General features: G+C 36.1%; 1 protein-coding gene across 1 annotated transcript in view; it reads left to right on the top strand.

Moving 5' to 3' along the window:
• thrab (thyroid hormone receptor alpha b) overlaps window positions 1–14,500 on the top strand; it is a 285,769-nt gene that overhangs the window by 205,675 nt on the left and 65,594 nt on the right. The window contains exon 4 of the mRNA XM_061908103.1: window positions 13,646–13,961. Within this exon, the coding sequence (XP_061764087.1) occupies window positions 13,906–13,961 (56 nt within the window). The 5' untranslated portion in view covers window positions 13,646–13,905. The remainder of the gene's footprint in view (window positions 1–13,645; window positions 13,962–14,500) is intronic.

Raw genomic sequence — 14,500 nt, 5'->3', positions numbered from 1 at the left:
AATAATAACATTTAGTTTTTTAATATGGCAAACTCAAAATATGCAATATTTTGCCCAAAAAACATCAACAGATTGAAACACAACACGTAACTTTAACTCTTATTAATTCAACCCCAATCACTACAATATGACATATAATTGGTAGAACATTGAATATTGAGTAAATATTGAGTGTACTTCCCTGACAACCTCCTTAACGTTTGCAATCAATCAGAGATATCAAGCAGCTAAAATGTGCCAAACATGTCAAAATGTGGCAAGAGAGTTTTTTGTAAATACCCATCATGCTTTGCAATGGGTTTACTGTGTATGGGTGTCATTTTGAATTGTGTGTGGTGCTTGGACATGTTTTAATATAATGTTATTTTTATTATAATTTTTATAAATGTTTTATTTTATTTTATTTACTTTTATTTTTTTTATTAATCAATCCAACAAAATAACACACAATAATACCATGATAATACAATTCCAATTCCAAAACCAAACCCGGGACAGCAACATTCAGAATAGCAATCAACAAAGCAATTGAGAGGACACACAAACATGACACAAAACAATCCAAAAGTAGTCAAACAAAAATGAAAATTATAAACAACAATATCAATATTAATAATAATTCCGACACAGCAGTGATTATTAATCCCTCATTGACATTAGCATCACAGCCATTTATCAAAAAAACAATAAAAAAATGAACAATAGTGTCACAGTGGCTTACACTTACATCGCATCTCATAAGCTTGAAAAACACATTGTGTCCAATATTTTCCACAAAGATAAAATAAGTCATATTTTAGGTTCCATTATTAGTTAAAACTAATTTAAATAATGGATCCCATATTCCAATATATGACTAATTATCTAAACGAAATGCAGTTTTTTCCACTGATATCATTTACTGACATCATTGGGCGTCTAGTGAGGGGCATTTTGTACTCCCTTGCGGAAATCTTTTATTTATAGATCTGTATCGCTCTGGAATAACCTTTCTCAAATTCTCACCGGCATTGAAAGTAAACAGGTTTTTGAAAGGAAATTAATATTTTCTCTCAGTCTGTAAATTAGTTTGCTTGTTGATGATTCTTGTTTGGTTTTGTAATGTGTAGATATATTTATATGGTAGGGGTGTAACGGTACGTGTATTTGTATTGAACCGTTTCGGTACGGGGGTTTCGGTTCGGTTCGGAGGTGTACCGAACGAGTTTCCAACATGGACATATTAGGTAGCGCACCGCATGTTGTGTAAACAATGCACACCGAGGCACAACACATGGCATGCCAGCAGCAACTGGGCTAGGACAACATGTAAAAGCCAGAGCTGGAAGACCCTCTTGCCTCATTAACATTTCCCCTTTGGGAACACTTTGGCTGCGTGGTGCGATACAGCAATGGAGAACGGAGGTTTGCCGACATTGTTGAGCAGCAGTAGGGTATGCTTCTACCAACACGTCAAACATGCTAACTCCTTTGAAGCGTCACCACCGCATTCAAGCAGGCTCTCCTCGGCGAGTCAGGCAGGGCTGAAGCAATAAAAAAAAAAATTATAGCAACAGATTTAAGACCATCCATCCATCCATTTTCTACCGCTTGTGTCGTCCGGGGTCGCAGGGGGTTGCTGTATTGCATAAAAACTAGATTTTGACCCACTTCCATGGTGGAAGAACAATGAGCCATATATCGTCTTACTGCAACGTTAGCTAGGCTGGGGGTGAGTTGACTTGAAACTTTAATGTTGCACTTTTTATATATAGAAGAAAAGTTTCGTCATTTTATTTAATCTGAGCAACAACTTGAGGCAGTTTAATGTTGATGAACATGGACCCCGACTTAAACAAGTTGAAAACTTATTGGGGTGTTAGCATTTAGTGGTCAATTGTATGGAATATGTACTGTACTGTGCAATCTACTAATAAAAGTCTCAATCAATCAATCAAAAAAAGCACTTTATATGTAGAAAGGTTTTTTTAAAGGGGAACATTATCACCAGACCTATGTAAGCTCCAATATATACCTTGATGGTGCAGAAAAAAGACCATATATTTTCTTAACCGATTTCCGAACTCTAAATGGGTGAATTTTGGCGAATTAAACGCCTTTCTGTTTATCGCTCTTTTTGCGATGACGTCAGAACGGGACGTCTCCGAGGTAATACACCCGCCATTTTCATTTTCAACACATTGCAAACACCGGGTCTCAGCTCTGTTATTTTCCATTTTTTCGACTATTTTTTGGAACCTTGGAGACATCATGCCTCGCCGGTGTGTTGTCGGAAGGTGTAACAACACTAACAGAGAGGGATTCAAGTTGCATCACTGGCCCGAAAATGCGAAAGTGTCTGCCGCCAGACCCCCATTGAATGTGCCAGAGTGTCTCCACATTTTACCGGCGATGACAGACATGGCACAGAGATGTATGGATAACCTGCAGATGCATTTGCAACGATAAAGTCAACGAAATCACAAAGGTGAGTTTTGTTGATGTTGACTTATGTGCTAATCAGACATATTTGGTTGCGGCGTGACTGCCAGCTAATCGATGCTAACATGCTACGCTAATCGACGCTATCATGCTATTTACTGGCGGTGCTAAAGCAGACATGGCACAGAGATGTATGGATAACCTGCAGATGCATTTGCAACGATAAAGTCAATCACAAAGGTGAGTTTTGTTGATGTTGACTGCCAGCTAATCGATGCTAACATGCTATTCACCGGCAGTGCTGAAGCAGACATGGCACAGAGATGTATGGATAACCTGCAGATGCATTTGCAACTATATTATGTTTCCTTCCACCCACATTTAATGCGAAAAAAAAACACTTTCCAATCGAAGAAGTTAAGTTGCTCCATTATCACAAGATGCGAAAGTCCTGATCGTTTGTTCCGCACATTTTCCCGGCGATGCTAACGCAGCTATTCGGCCATGCTATGGCTATGAATAGCGTCAATAGCTATTCGCTCAACAGCTTCAGTTTCTTCTTCAATACTTTCATACTCCAACCATCCGTTTCAATACATGCGTAATCTGTTGAATCGCTTAAGCCGCTGAAATCCGAGTCTGAATCCGAGCTAATGTCGCTATATCTTGCTGTGCTATTCGCCATTGTTTGTTTACATTGGCAGCACTGTATGACGTCACAGGGAAATGAACAGTGGCTTCGAGAGAGCGAAAATAAGGCACTTTAAAGCTTTTTTTAGGGATATTCCGGGACCGATAAAATTTTGAAAAAAACTTCAAAAAATACAACAAGCCACTGGGAACTGATTTTTATTTTTTTCAACCCTTTTAAATTTGTGATAATGTTCCCCTTTAAGAAACCATTCTGAGCCTTATCTTATTTTTGTTTTTATTTTATATATGTTGGCGACTTGTCCAGGGTGTACCCCGCCTTCCGCCCGATTGTAGCTGAGATAGGCGCCAGCGCCCCCCGTGACCCCAAAAGGGAATAAGCGGTAGAAAATGGATGGATGGACCACATTAACCCTGGCAATGGACCCTGTGTGTATATGTATGTTATGCTATTGTTCACAAATTTGGTAAATAAATAACCAAAAAATTTAGATTTTGTAGTTTTCTTACTGTACCGAAAATGAACCGAACCGTGACCTCTAAACCGAGGTACGTACCGAACCGAAATTTTTGTGTACCTACCGTAACACCCCTATTATATGGTCATTTTTATTCTGTGACTGTCAATTGTTTGCTTGTTTTCTTATTAAGGATTTTAATTTTTTTCTGTATTGTGTAGTCGTAAATTTATTTATTTTTTACTTGTAATTGTGTTGAGTTTGTGGACCCCAGAAAGACTAGTGAGTTGTTGTGGCAACCAGCTAATGGGGCTCCTTAATAAAAATTTAAAAATGTAATCATTTATATAGCTTGTGTATACCAGTCAGTATGAGTTGGACTATCAACATCTATCCATTCTTTATTTTTATAAATTATGCGGAGTGCTTGGACATATTATGATGTTCAGTGGGCAGCTTGTGTGTGTTGTACCATTTGTATTAACTTGTGTGTAGGTTTTTGATTATTTGGACCACGGGCAGGACATTTTCGTACCTCTATATTTTTTCTGTGCGCTTTAAAATTGGCATAGCGCTCACGATTGATGACTAACATATAGTCTACTTTAAAAACCTTTACAAATTAAACAGGAGAAGATAAACATGTTGAAACACTCCAGTGACAATGATATGACTTTGAAGAAGTCCAAACAATATTTTTTGTTTCTTCTGCCAAGGAAAGTGTTTCATCTATTCTTTGAAATCAGACATCTTTTCAGTGTGTATAAGTAATTTTTGAGCACACGCAACAATTCTGTGGATGATATGGTTAAGTATGGATGGTTACAAAGCACACATACGGTAAGTGTGCATCCCGGAGGAGTTTCCCTGACCAGGTTTTTTCCAGAAGCATGTCAGCTTCTGCAGGATTTGGCTTTCATTTGTCACTTCTCTTGTCTTTTGTTCTGGAAGAGTTTGGAAGCTCACATCTGGTGTGGACATGCTGGAAAATAAGATAAAAGAGCTCCTTTTTAGGATAGACTTTACGTGTCCCACCATGGAGAAATTATGGGGATGCAAAAACAAAAACAACCACATGGTAACAAAGAGGGAAACATTAAGGAAAACAAAGCGCATAAAAGACATTAAAGGAACACGGAGCTGATGCAACCACGTCAACGGCACCATTACTACATACTGTTACAAAAGCAAAGCCCAAAAAAGAGCGATAAACTATATGGACTGCGCATTAAGGGGGGGTACATTCATGACCTCTGCGGCACTTTCAAGTGAACTTTTGCCTCTTGAACATGGCCAATATTGTGATAAAAGTCAGAATTTTATATGACAAATGTCCCCATTTTGCATTAAAACTTTACTCGACGCAAGTCAAAATGTCACAAGAAAAACTGAACATTTGTGCAACGTTTTGATAAAAGTTGGAATTTGACTCAATAACGGTTGCAATTTTACAAGAAAAAGCTTAAGATTTTGGCAATTTTATGAAACTAGTCGTCATTTTACTCGACAAAAGTCACAATTTTATAAGAAAACTTTACAATGTTGGCAATATTATAATAATAATAATAGAACATTCACTTGGCAAAATTATGACAAAAGTCATTTTACTGAAAAACTTCTCTTTTACAAAAAGAACCAAAAAAATTGGCATTATTGTGATAAGTCAGAATTTTATATGACAAATGTCACCATTTTGCATTAAAATTTTACTCGACATAAGTCAAAATGTCACAAGAAAAACTGAACATTTGTGCAACGTTTTGATAAAAGTTGGAATTTGACTCAATAACGGTTGCAATTTTACAAGAAAAAGCTCAAGATTTAGTCAATTTTGTGAAAAGAGTCGTCATTTTACTCGACAAAAGTCACAATTTTATAAGAAAACTGTACAATTTTGGCAAAATTATAATAATAGGAAATTTACTTGGCAAAATTATGACAAAAGTCATAATTTTACTCAAAAAAATTATATTTTCCAAGAACAACCAAAAAGATTGGCAATATTGTGATAAAAGTCTGAATTTTATATGACAAATGTCACCATTTTGCATTAAAATTTTACTCAACGCAAGTCAAAATGTTACAAGAAAAACTGAACATTTGAGCAATGTTATGATATAAGTTGGAATTTGACTCAACAACGGTCCCAATTTTACAAAAAAAGCTTAACATTTTGACAATTTTGTGAAAAGAGTCATCATTTTACTCGACAAAAGTCACAATTTTATAAGAAAACTGTACAATTTTGGCAAAATTATAATAATAGGAAATTTACTTGGCAAAATTATGACAAAAGTCATAATTTTACTCAAAAAAATTATATTTTACAAGAACAACAAAAAAAATTGGCAATATTCTTGACAGAAGTCAGAATTTTTTACGACAAAAGTCACCATTTTGGATTAAAATTTTACTCGACGCAAGTCAAAATGTTACAAGAAAAACTGAACATTTGTGCAATGTTATGATATAGGTTGGAATTTGACTCAATAACGGTCATAATTTTACAAGAAAAAGATTAACATTTTGTCAATTTTGTGAAAAGAGTCATTTTACTCGACGAAAGTCACAATTTTATAAGAAAATTGTAAAATTTTGGCGCAATTATAACAATAATCGGAAATTCACTTCGCAAATTTATGACAAAAGTCACCATTTTACTCAAAAAAATCATATTTTCCAAGAACAACCAAAAAGATTGGCAATATTGTGATAAAAGTCAGAATTTTATATGACAAATGTCACCATTTTGCATTAAAATTTTACTCAACGCAAGTCAAAATATCACAAGAAAAACTGAACATTTGTGCAATGTTATGATATAAGTTGGAATTTGACTCAATAATGGTCCCAATTTTACAAGAAAAAGCTTAAGATTTTGGCAATTTTTTGAAAAGAGTCGTCATTTCACTCGACAAAAGTCACAATTTTATAACAAAACTGTACAATTTTGGCAAAATTATAATAATAGGAAATTTACTTGGCAAAATTATGACAAAAGTCATAATTTTACTCCAGAAAAAAAAAAGATATTTTACAAGAACAACAAAAAAAATTGGCAATATTGTGATAGAAGTCAGAATTTTTTTACGACAAATGTCACCATTTTGCATTTAAATTTTACTCGACACAAGTCAAAAATTTTGCTGGAAAATAAGATAAAAGAGCTCCTTTTTAGGATAGACTTTACGTGTCCCACCATGGAAAAATTATGGGAATGCAAAAACAACCACATGGTAACAAGAGGGAAACATTAAGGAAAACAAAGCACATAAAAGACATTAAAGGAACACAGAGCTGATGCAACCACGTCAGCGGCGCCATTTCTACATACTGCTACAAAAGCAAAGCCCAAAAAAGGGCAATAAATTATATGGACTGCGCATTAAGGGGTGGGGGTACCTTGATGACCTCTGAGGCACTTTTTGGCGCTTTCGTTTAAACATTTGCGCCTTGGCCATAGCCATGTTTGCACCGGAGACCAGCTGCTGGTTCTCTACCACACCCGAGTCCGGACTAGGGCTGGGCGATAAGGCCTTTTATTAATACCTCGATATTTTTAGGCCATGTCACGATACACGATATAAATCTCAATATTTTGCCTTAGCCTTGAATGAACACTTGATATCACGCAGTTTGATGATTCTATGTGTCTACATTAAAACATTCTTCTTCATACTGCATTAATATATGTCCATTTTAAACTTTCATGCAGAGAGTGAAAATCCCAACTAAGTCAATTGACCAAAGCTGTATTTATTAAACAGTTATTAAGCAGTGGCACAAACATTCATGTTATTTCAAAACAGAAAGTGCAAGATTGTCAGAGACATTCTAAAACAAGCTATTAGTGCACTTTTGTGCATGATGTCACTAAGATGACATATCAAAACAACACTAAATTAAAGTGCACTTTTTGTACAGAACGCCACTCCAAAAGTTAAAAACAACTAAAGTGCACTTTTGTGCATGATGTCACTAAGATGTCGTATCAAAACAACACTAGATTAAAGTGCACTTTTTGTACAGAACGCCACTACAATAGTTAAAAACAAATAAAGTGCACTTTTGTGCATGATGTCACTAAGATGACATATCTAAACAACACTAAATTAAAGTGCACTTTTTGTACAGAACACCACTACAATAGTTAAAAACAAATAAAGTGCACTTTTGTGCATGATGTCACTAAGATGTCGTATCAAAACAACACTAGATTAGAGTGCACTTTTTGTACAGAACACCACTACAATAGTTAAAAACAAATAAAGTGCACTTTAGTGCATGATGTCACTAAGATGACATCTAAACAACACTAAATTAAAGTGCACTTTTTGTACAGAACGCCACTATAATAGCTAAAAACAAATAAAGTGCACTTTAGTGCATGATGTCACACAAGATATTTCAATCAGTGTCAAATAAAAATGAGCTGCATAATAGGAAATCAAATAGTGTGTGTGGTAGGTTCCTGTGGACGTTATCTCCTTCTGTTGCTGACTTTTTATTTTTCATACGGTTTTGATCTGGAAATGGTTGCTTGGGCATTTTGTTGGTGTGGCACCGAACAGAGATGTTGACATGCGGAGTTTCAAGCATTCCTTTTTCTTCCGTTTTTTTTTTTTTCTATTTATTGTTTTAATTGGTTTTAGCCTTTAAAATAGTTTTTAATCATATTAATTTTTTTATTTTTGTATTGGTTTTATTTTTTATTCAGTCGTTGGTGGAGCTAAGGATATTTGGATATTCTTTTTAATATTGTTGAGCAGCACTTTGGAAACATTTATGTTGTTTAAATGTGCTGTACAAATGAAGTGGATTGGATTGGGTGACTTTTCACACACACACTAGGTGTGGTGAAATGTGTCCTCTGCATTTGACCTATCCCCTTTATCACCCCCTGGGAAGTGAGGGGAGCAGTGGGCAGCAGCGGTGCCACGCCCGGTAATCATTTTTGGTGATTTAACCCCCAATTCCAACCCTTGATGCTGAGTGGTAAAGCAGGGAGGTAATGAGTCCCATTTTTATAGTCTTTGGTATGACTCGGCCGGGGTTTGAACTCACAATCGACCGATCTCAGGGCGGACAATTCTGTTTGCTGTTTCCTGTCTCCTGGTTCGTGTTTTACCTGCATTTTTTTGGACATTAAAACCGTGTTTTCCTGTATCAAGCCTGCCACCTGTCAAGTGGCCCAAAATATTGAATATACGTGTTAAATAAAACCCCTGCCTTGTTGCTAATGAATACTCAGGCCTACTACGCTACTGTGTTTTAAAGACGGTCAATACGGTGGTAATTGGAGGACCAGGTGTTTTCTGAGGTGGTACTTGGGGATTTTTTTTTTTTTTTTTAAAGAATCACTCATCTATCCATAAAAACATTCCATTCAAACTTCCTTGTAAAAGTGGAAGGAAAGCGCCGCCTCCCCGCTGCGGACTTTGTGGGCGCTTGGCGAGGATGACGGATTGTCGGAACAACACGATGGTGATTATTTCTTGCTTTTTCTCGCCGCTTTTCCCCGCCGCGCCAAGTGTTTTTCGATTGTTGCTGCCGCCAGCAAACCCTCGCCGGGCAGAGAGAGGCATTTCGATTAGGGACGCACCCCGGCGCCACGGCGGAGTTGACGCCGCGCGGCATCGATTTGCTTGCAGCGCCCCGCTAATCCATCTATTAGTGGCATTAGCACTAATAATAATATCACAGGACATTCTCATGCTCGCGAGCCCACTGTCGGAGATTAGAGGGGCATTGGAGCGGGGATTAACGGAGGGGAAAATAAAGCCTTCTTTGGACAACACAGAGAGCTGATGAGGTGGATGGATCAACCGCTTCCACACACTCACACATACACACACTAGCTCACACACACACACTTTCTTGTATTTCTGACCTTCTTGAGATCTGATAAAATGCATCGCTCTCCCACCCTTTCTAGATATATAAAGATTAGCATTTAAAACATTAATAATAGAAACATACTATGCAAATATAAAAAAAAAAGTTCAGTTGGAATTTCGCAAAAAAAGGTCACAATTTTACAAGAAAAACTTTGAATTTCAATCAATCAATCCATGTTTATAGCCCTAAATCACAAGTGTCTCAAAGGGCTGCACAAGCCACAACAACGACATCCTCGGTTCAGATCCCACATCAGAGCAAGGAAAAACTCAAACCAGTGGGATGACAATGAGAAACCTTGGAGAGGACCCCCACCCCCATGCCCCCTAGGGCGACCGGTGCAATGGACGTCGAGTGGATCTAGCATCATTTTGGCAGTATTATAATAAAAGTCGTCATTTTCTCTAATCAAAATGCTACAAGTAAAACTGAACATATGTGCAATGTTACTGAACATATGTGCAATGTTATTTACAAGAAAAACCTTAAAATTTTGGCAATTTTATGAAAGTCGTCATTCTACTCGACAAAAGTCCCAATTTTATAAGAAAACTTTACAATGATGGCAATATAATAATAATCGGAAATTCACTTGGCAAAATTATGACAAAAGTCATCATTTTACTCAAAAGAAATTCTCTTTTTAGAAGAACAACAAAAAAATTGGCAATATTGTGATAAAAGTCAGAATTTTATATGACTAATGTCACCATTTTGCATTAAAATTTTACTCGACACAAGTCAAAATTTTACAAGAAAAACTGAACATTTCTGCAATGTTTGATAAAAGTTGGAATTTGACTCAATGACGGTCGCAATTTTACTAAAAAAAGCTTAACATTTTGGCAATTTTGTGAAAAGTCGTCATTTTACCCGATAAAAGTCACAATTTTATATGAAAGCTTTCAAATTTTGGCAAAATTATAATAATAATCGGAAATTCACTTGGCAAAATTATGACTAAAGTTATCTTTTACAAGAACAACAACAACAAAATTGCAATATTGTGATAAAAGTCAGAATTTTATATGACAAATGTCTCCATTTTGCATTGAAATTTTACTCAACGCAAGTCAAAATATTACAAGAAAAACTGAACATTTGTGCAATGTTATGATATAAGTTGGAATTTAACTCAATGACGGTCGCAATTTTACTAGAAAAAGTTTAACATTTTGGCAATTTTATGAAAAGAATCGTCATTTTCTTCGACAACAGTCAAAATTTTATAAGAAAACTACAATTTCGGCAAAATTATAATAATAATCGGAAATTCACTTTGCAAAATTATGACAAAAGTCATCATTTTACTCAAAAGAAATTCTCTTTTTAGAAGAACAACAAAAAAAATTTACAATATTGTGATAAAAGTCAGAATTTTATATGACAAATGTCACCATTTTGCATTCAAATTTTACTCAACGCAATTCAAAATGTTACAAGAAAAACTGAACATTTCTGCAATGTTATGATAAAAGTTGTAATTTGACTCAATGACGGTCGCAATTTTACTAGAAAAAGTTTAACATTTTGGCAATTTCATGAAAATAATCGTCATTTTACTCGACAACAGTCACAATTTTTTAAGAAAACTTTTTAATTTTGGAAAAAATTATAATGATAATAGAAAAGTCACTTGGCAAAATTATGACAAAAGTCATCATTTTACTCCAAAAAAATTATATTTTCCAGGAAAAACCAAAAAGTTTGGCAGTATTGTGATAAAAGTCAGGATTTTTCTATGACAAATGTCACCATTTTGCATTAACATTTTACTTAACGCAAGTCAACATTTTACAAGAAAAACTGAACATTTGTGCAATGCTATGATAAAAGTTGGAATTTTACTCAATGACGGTCCCGATTTTACAAGAAAAGGCTTAAGATTTTGTCAATTTTGTGAAAAGAGTCGTCATTTTACTCGACGAAAGTCACAATTTTATAAGAAAATTGTAAAATTTTGGCACAATTATAACAGTAATCGGAAATTCACTTAGCAAATTTATGACAAAAGGCATCATTTTACTCAAAAAAAAATCTCTATTTACAAGAACAACAACAAAAAATGTTCAATATTGTGATAAAAGTCAGAATTTTATACGACAAATGTCACCATTTTGCATTTAAATGTAATTTTACGGAGAAATGTTACAATATTACAGAAACAAAAAGAAAATGAGAAATTGTTCCCAATTTTATAAGAAAAAAGTTGACACATTGTAAGAAAAAGACTACTTTCAGTTAATTTTTTTTAATTGTGTGTTTGTAATTGTTTTTTAATCTTCATTATTTAGTTCAAGTTATTACAATATGTCTCTCTACATACTTGTATTTTTTAAATTAAATTTTGGCCAAAGGGGTCGCATTTCAATTTCTTACACACAATTATTACTTACCTCCGGAAGAACTTTGAACATGTCACGAGGGAGGTGCAGGACATTGAGTCCGAGTGGACCATGTTCCGCACCTCTATTGTCAAGGCAGCTGATTGGAGCAGTGGCCGCAAGGTGGTTGGTGCCTGTCGTGGCGGTAATCCTAAAACCCGTTGGCGGACATCGGCGGTGAGGGATGCCCTCAAGCTGAAGAGAGAAAGTCTGGGCTTTCCTGCTTAGGCTGCTGCCCCCGCGACCCGACCTCAGATAAGCGGATGAAGATGGATGGATGGACACTCATTACATGTGTTGGCCAGAGGGGGAGCACTTCAAATTTGTACACACACTTGTTATTTCATATATTGACCAGAGGGGGAGCACTTTTAAACTGACACACAGTCAATTCGAAAAATCCTTCTTTTTCTGGGACCACCCTACTTTTGACTACCAGGGGTGCAAATGAGACATTCTTTATTAGATGCAAAGGTTGTCCGTATTGGGACCATGATTTCGGTCCTGACTTGTTCACTGCTCCTCATGGAAGATACTTTTCCTTGTTGCTGTCTCAAGAAGGGTAGAAATACAAGAACACTCACACGCGCGCGCACACACACACTTAAAGCTCATGTGAAAAGTACTTAACCTTTACGTTCCAAGAACGCCGCTGTTGCAGCAACAACACTTTCACCTCCACACCCTGATATATATATATATATATATATATATATATATACATACCTTATGCATATACACGTGTGTATACATATATATGCAGATACTCATATATGTATGTATATATATTTATGCATATACGCATGAATATATATATATATATTTATACATGTACACATATATGTATGTATATATATATATTATACATATATGTATCTATACATATACACATATATATGTATATGTATTTACACATATATGTATATATATCTACATATATGTGTATATATCTACGTACACACAATGTGTGTATATATATATAGATACATATACATATATATATATATGTGTATATATAAATATGTACATATACACATATATGTATATATATATGTCTACATATACACTTATTTATGTGTAAATATATCAACATATATACATATATGTATGTATATATATATTATACATATACACATATATGTATCTATACATATACACATATATATGTATATGTATTTACACATATATGTAGATATATACATCTACATATGTGTATATATCTACGTACACATAATGTGTATATACATATATACACAATGTGTATATGTATATATATATATCTACATATACAGATATATATGTGTATATATATCCACATATACACTTATTTATGTGTATATATAACTACATATACACATATATTTATATATACACACATATATGTATGTTTATTTGTGTGTACATATATATGTATATATGTGTGTGTGTGTATGTATGTATATATGTGTGTATATGTATGAATATTTATGTATGTATATATGTGTGTATATTTACGTGTGTGTATATATATATGAATGTATATTTACATGTGTATATATACTGTGTGTGTGTACATATGTATATACTGTATATATGTATAAATGTACACACACACACTCATATATATATATATGTATATATATATATATATATATATATATATATATATATCTTTAGAAGTGTCCTACAATAAAATGTTTTTCTTTTCTTCATTTCTTTATGAGTGTCCCAAAACAAAATATATTTATTTTCCAAATCTCTCAGGATAAAATTTATATATCTTCTCTGTGACTTTGCTGCACCCTCAAACAAAGAGGACTTGTGGTCATGTGAGTGTTTCCTGTCGTCCTCCAGACCGGACCCTTCTCTCTCCTGCACACCTGTGAGGTCCGCGCCAGCCGTCAGGCCCCGCCCCTAGCGTCCCAGGCGCCGCGCTCGGGGACGCTCGCGAGGGGCCCCGCTCCCTCCCTCGCCGCCGTCCCGAGACGGCGGGAACCGGGACCCTGTCAATTTTCGGCAACTGACCCCTCCCGAGCGGCGAATGACAAGCGTGCATCCGAGGGCGGGGCTTGCCTCAGTCTCTCGTGATTGGCTGCTGGATGGAATTAAGGTGAATGGAACACATGCCCAAGGAGGAAGACCCTAACCTACAAGAGAGCGAGGAGAAACGGTGAGTAGTGTTCTGCCTTCCTTCCTTCCTTCCTCCCTGCTTTTGTTTCCTTTCGGTGGGTTTGCTATACGTGTGGACCGGTACAGCCGGTCCTGCCAGTCCGCCACGGCTCTCTGTCGTGTAACAAAGCCTTCTGAGCCTCCATATAGGCCTGAGGGTACAGCGTGTGCTCCCTTGGAACAAGAAGGTGTGCTAGGCCGCTCCTGCCAAGAACATTTTGTTTCATTGCCGTCTCACCACTTATCACCACTTCCTGTGGGAAAGCCCCGCCCACTGTGATGATTACAACATGCGGCGGCATCTTATGGCGGCGGCTCGCTCACACGTTGCTTGCAGCGTGTTGCGTAGGCTGAGGCTGACGGCACACGGACGCGGTGTGTCGTCAGCGGTGCTCCCTGACAGGATCTTTGGATCTGCACACCTGGGAGCTGCCAATCAAACTTCCACGTAAAGAAGCCGTCAGTCCGCTGACGTTTTGTCGTCTGAGATCCGAGCTTTTAATGGTGAACCGCAGGGTTAGGGAGGGGTACCATTTACAT

The sequence above is a fragment of the Nerophis ophidion genome, linkage group LG08 (assembly GCF_033978795.1).
Source record: "Nerophis ophidion isolate RoL-2023_Sa linkage group LG08, RoL_Noph_v1.0, whole genome shotgun sequence".
Lineage (NCBI taxonomy): Eukaryota > Metazoa > Chordata > Actinopteri > Syngnathiformes > Syngnathidae > Nerophis > Nerophis ophidion.
This window is presented reverse-complemented; position numbering and strand designations above follow the sequence as displayed.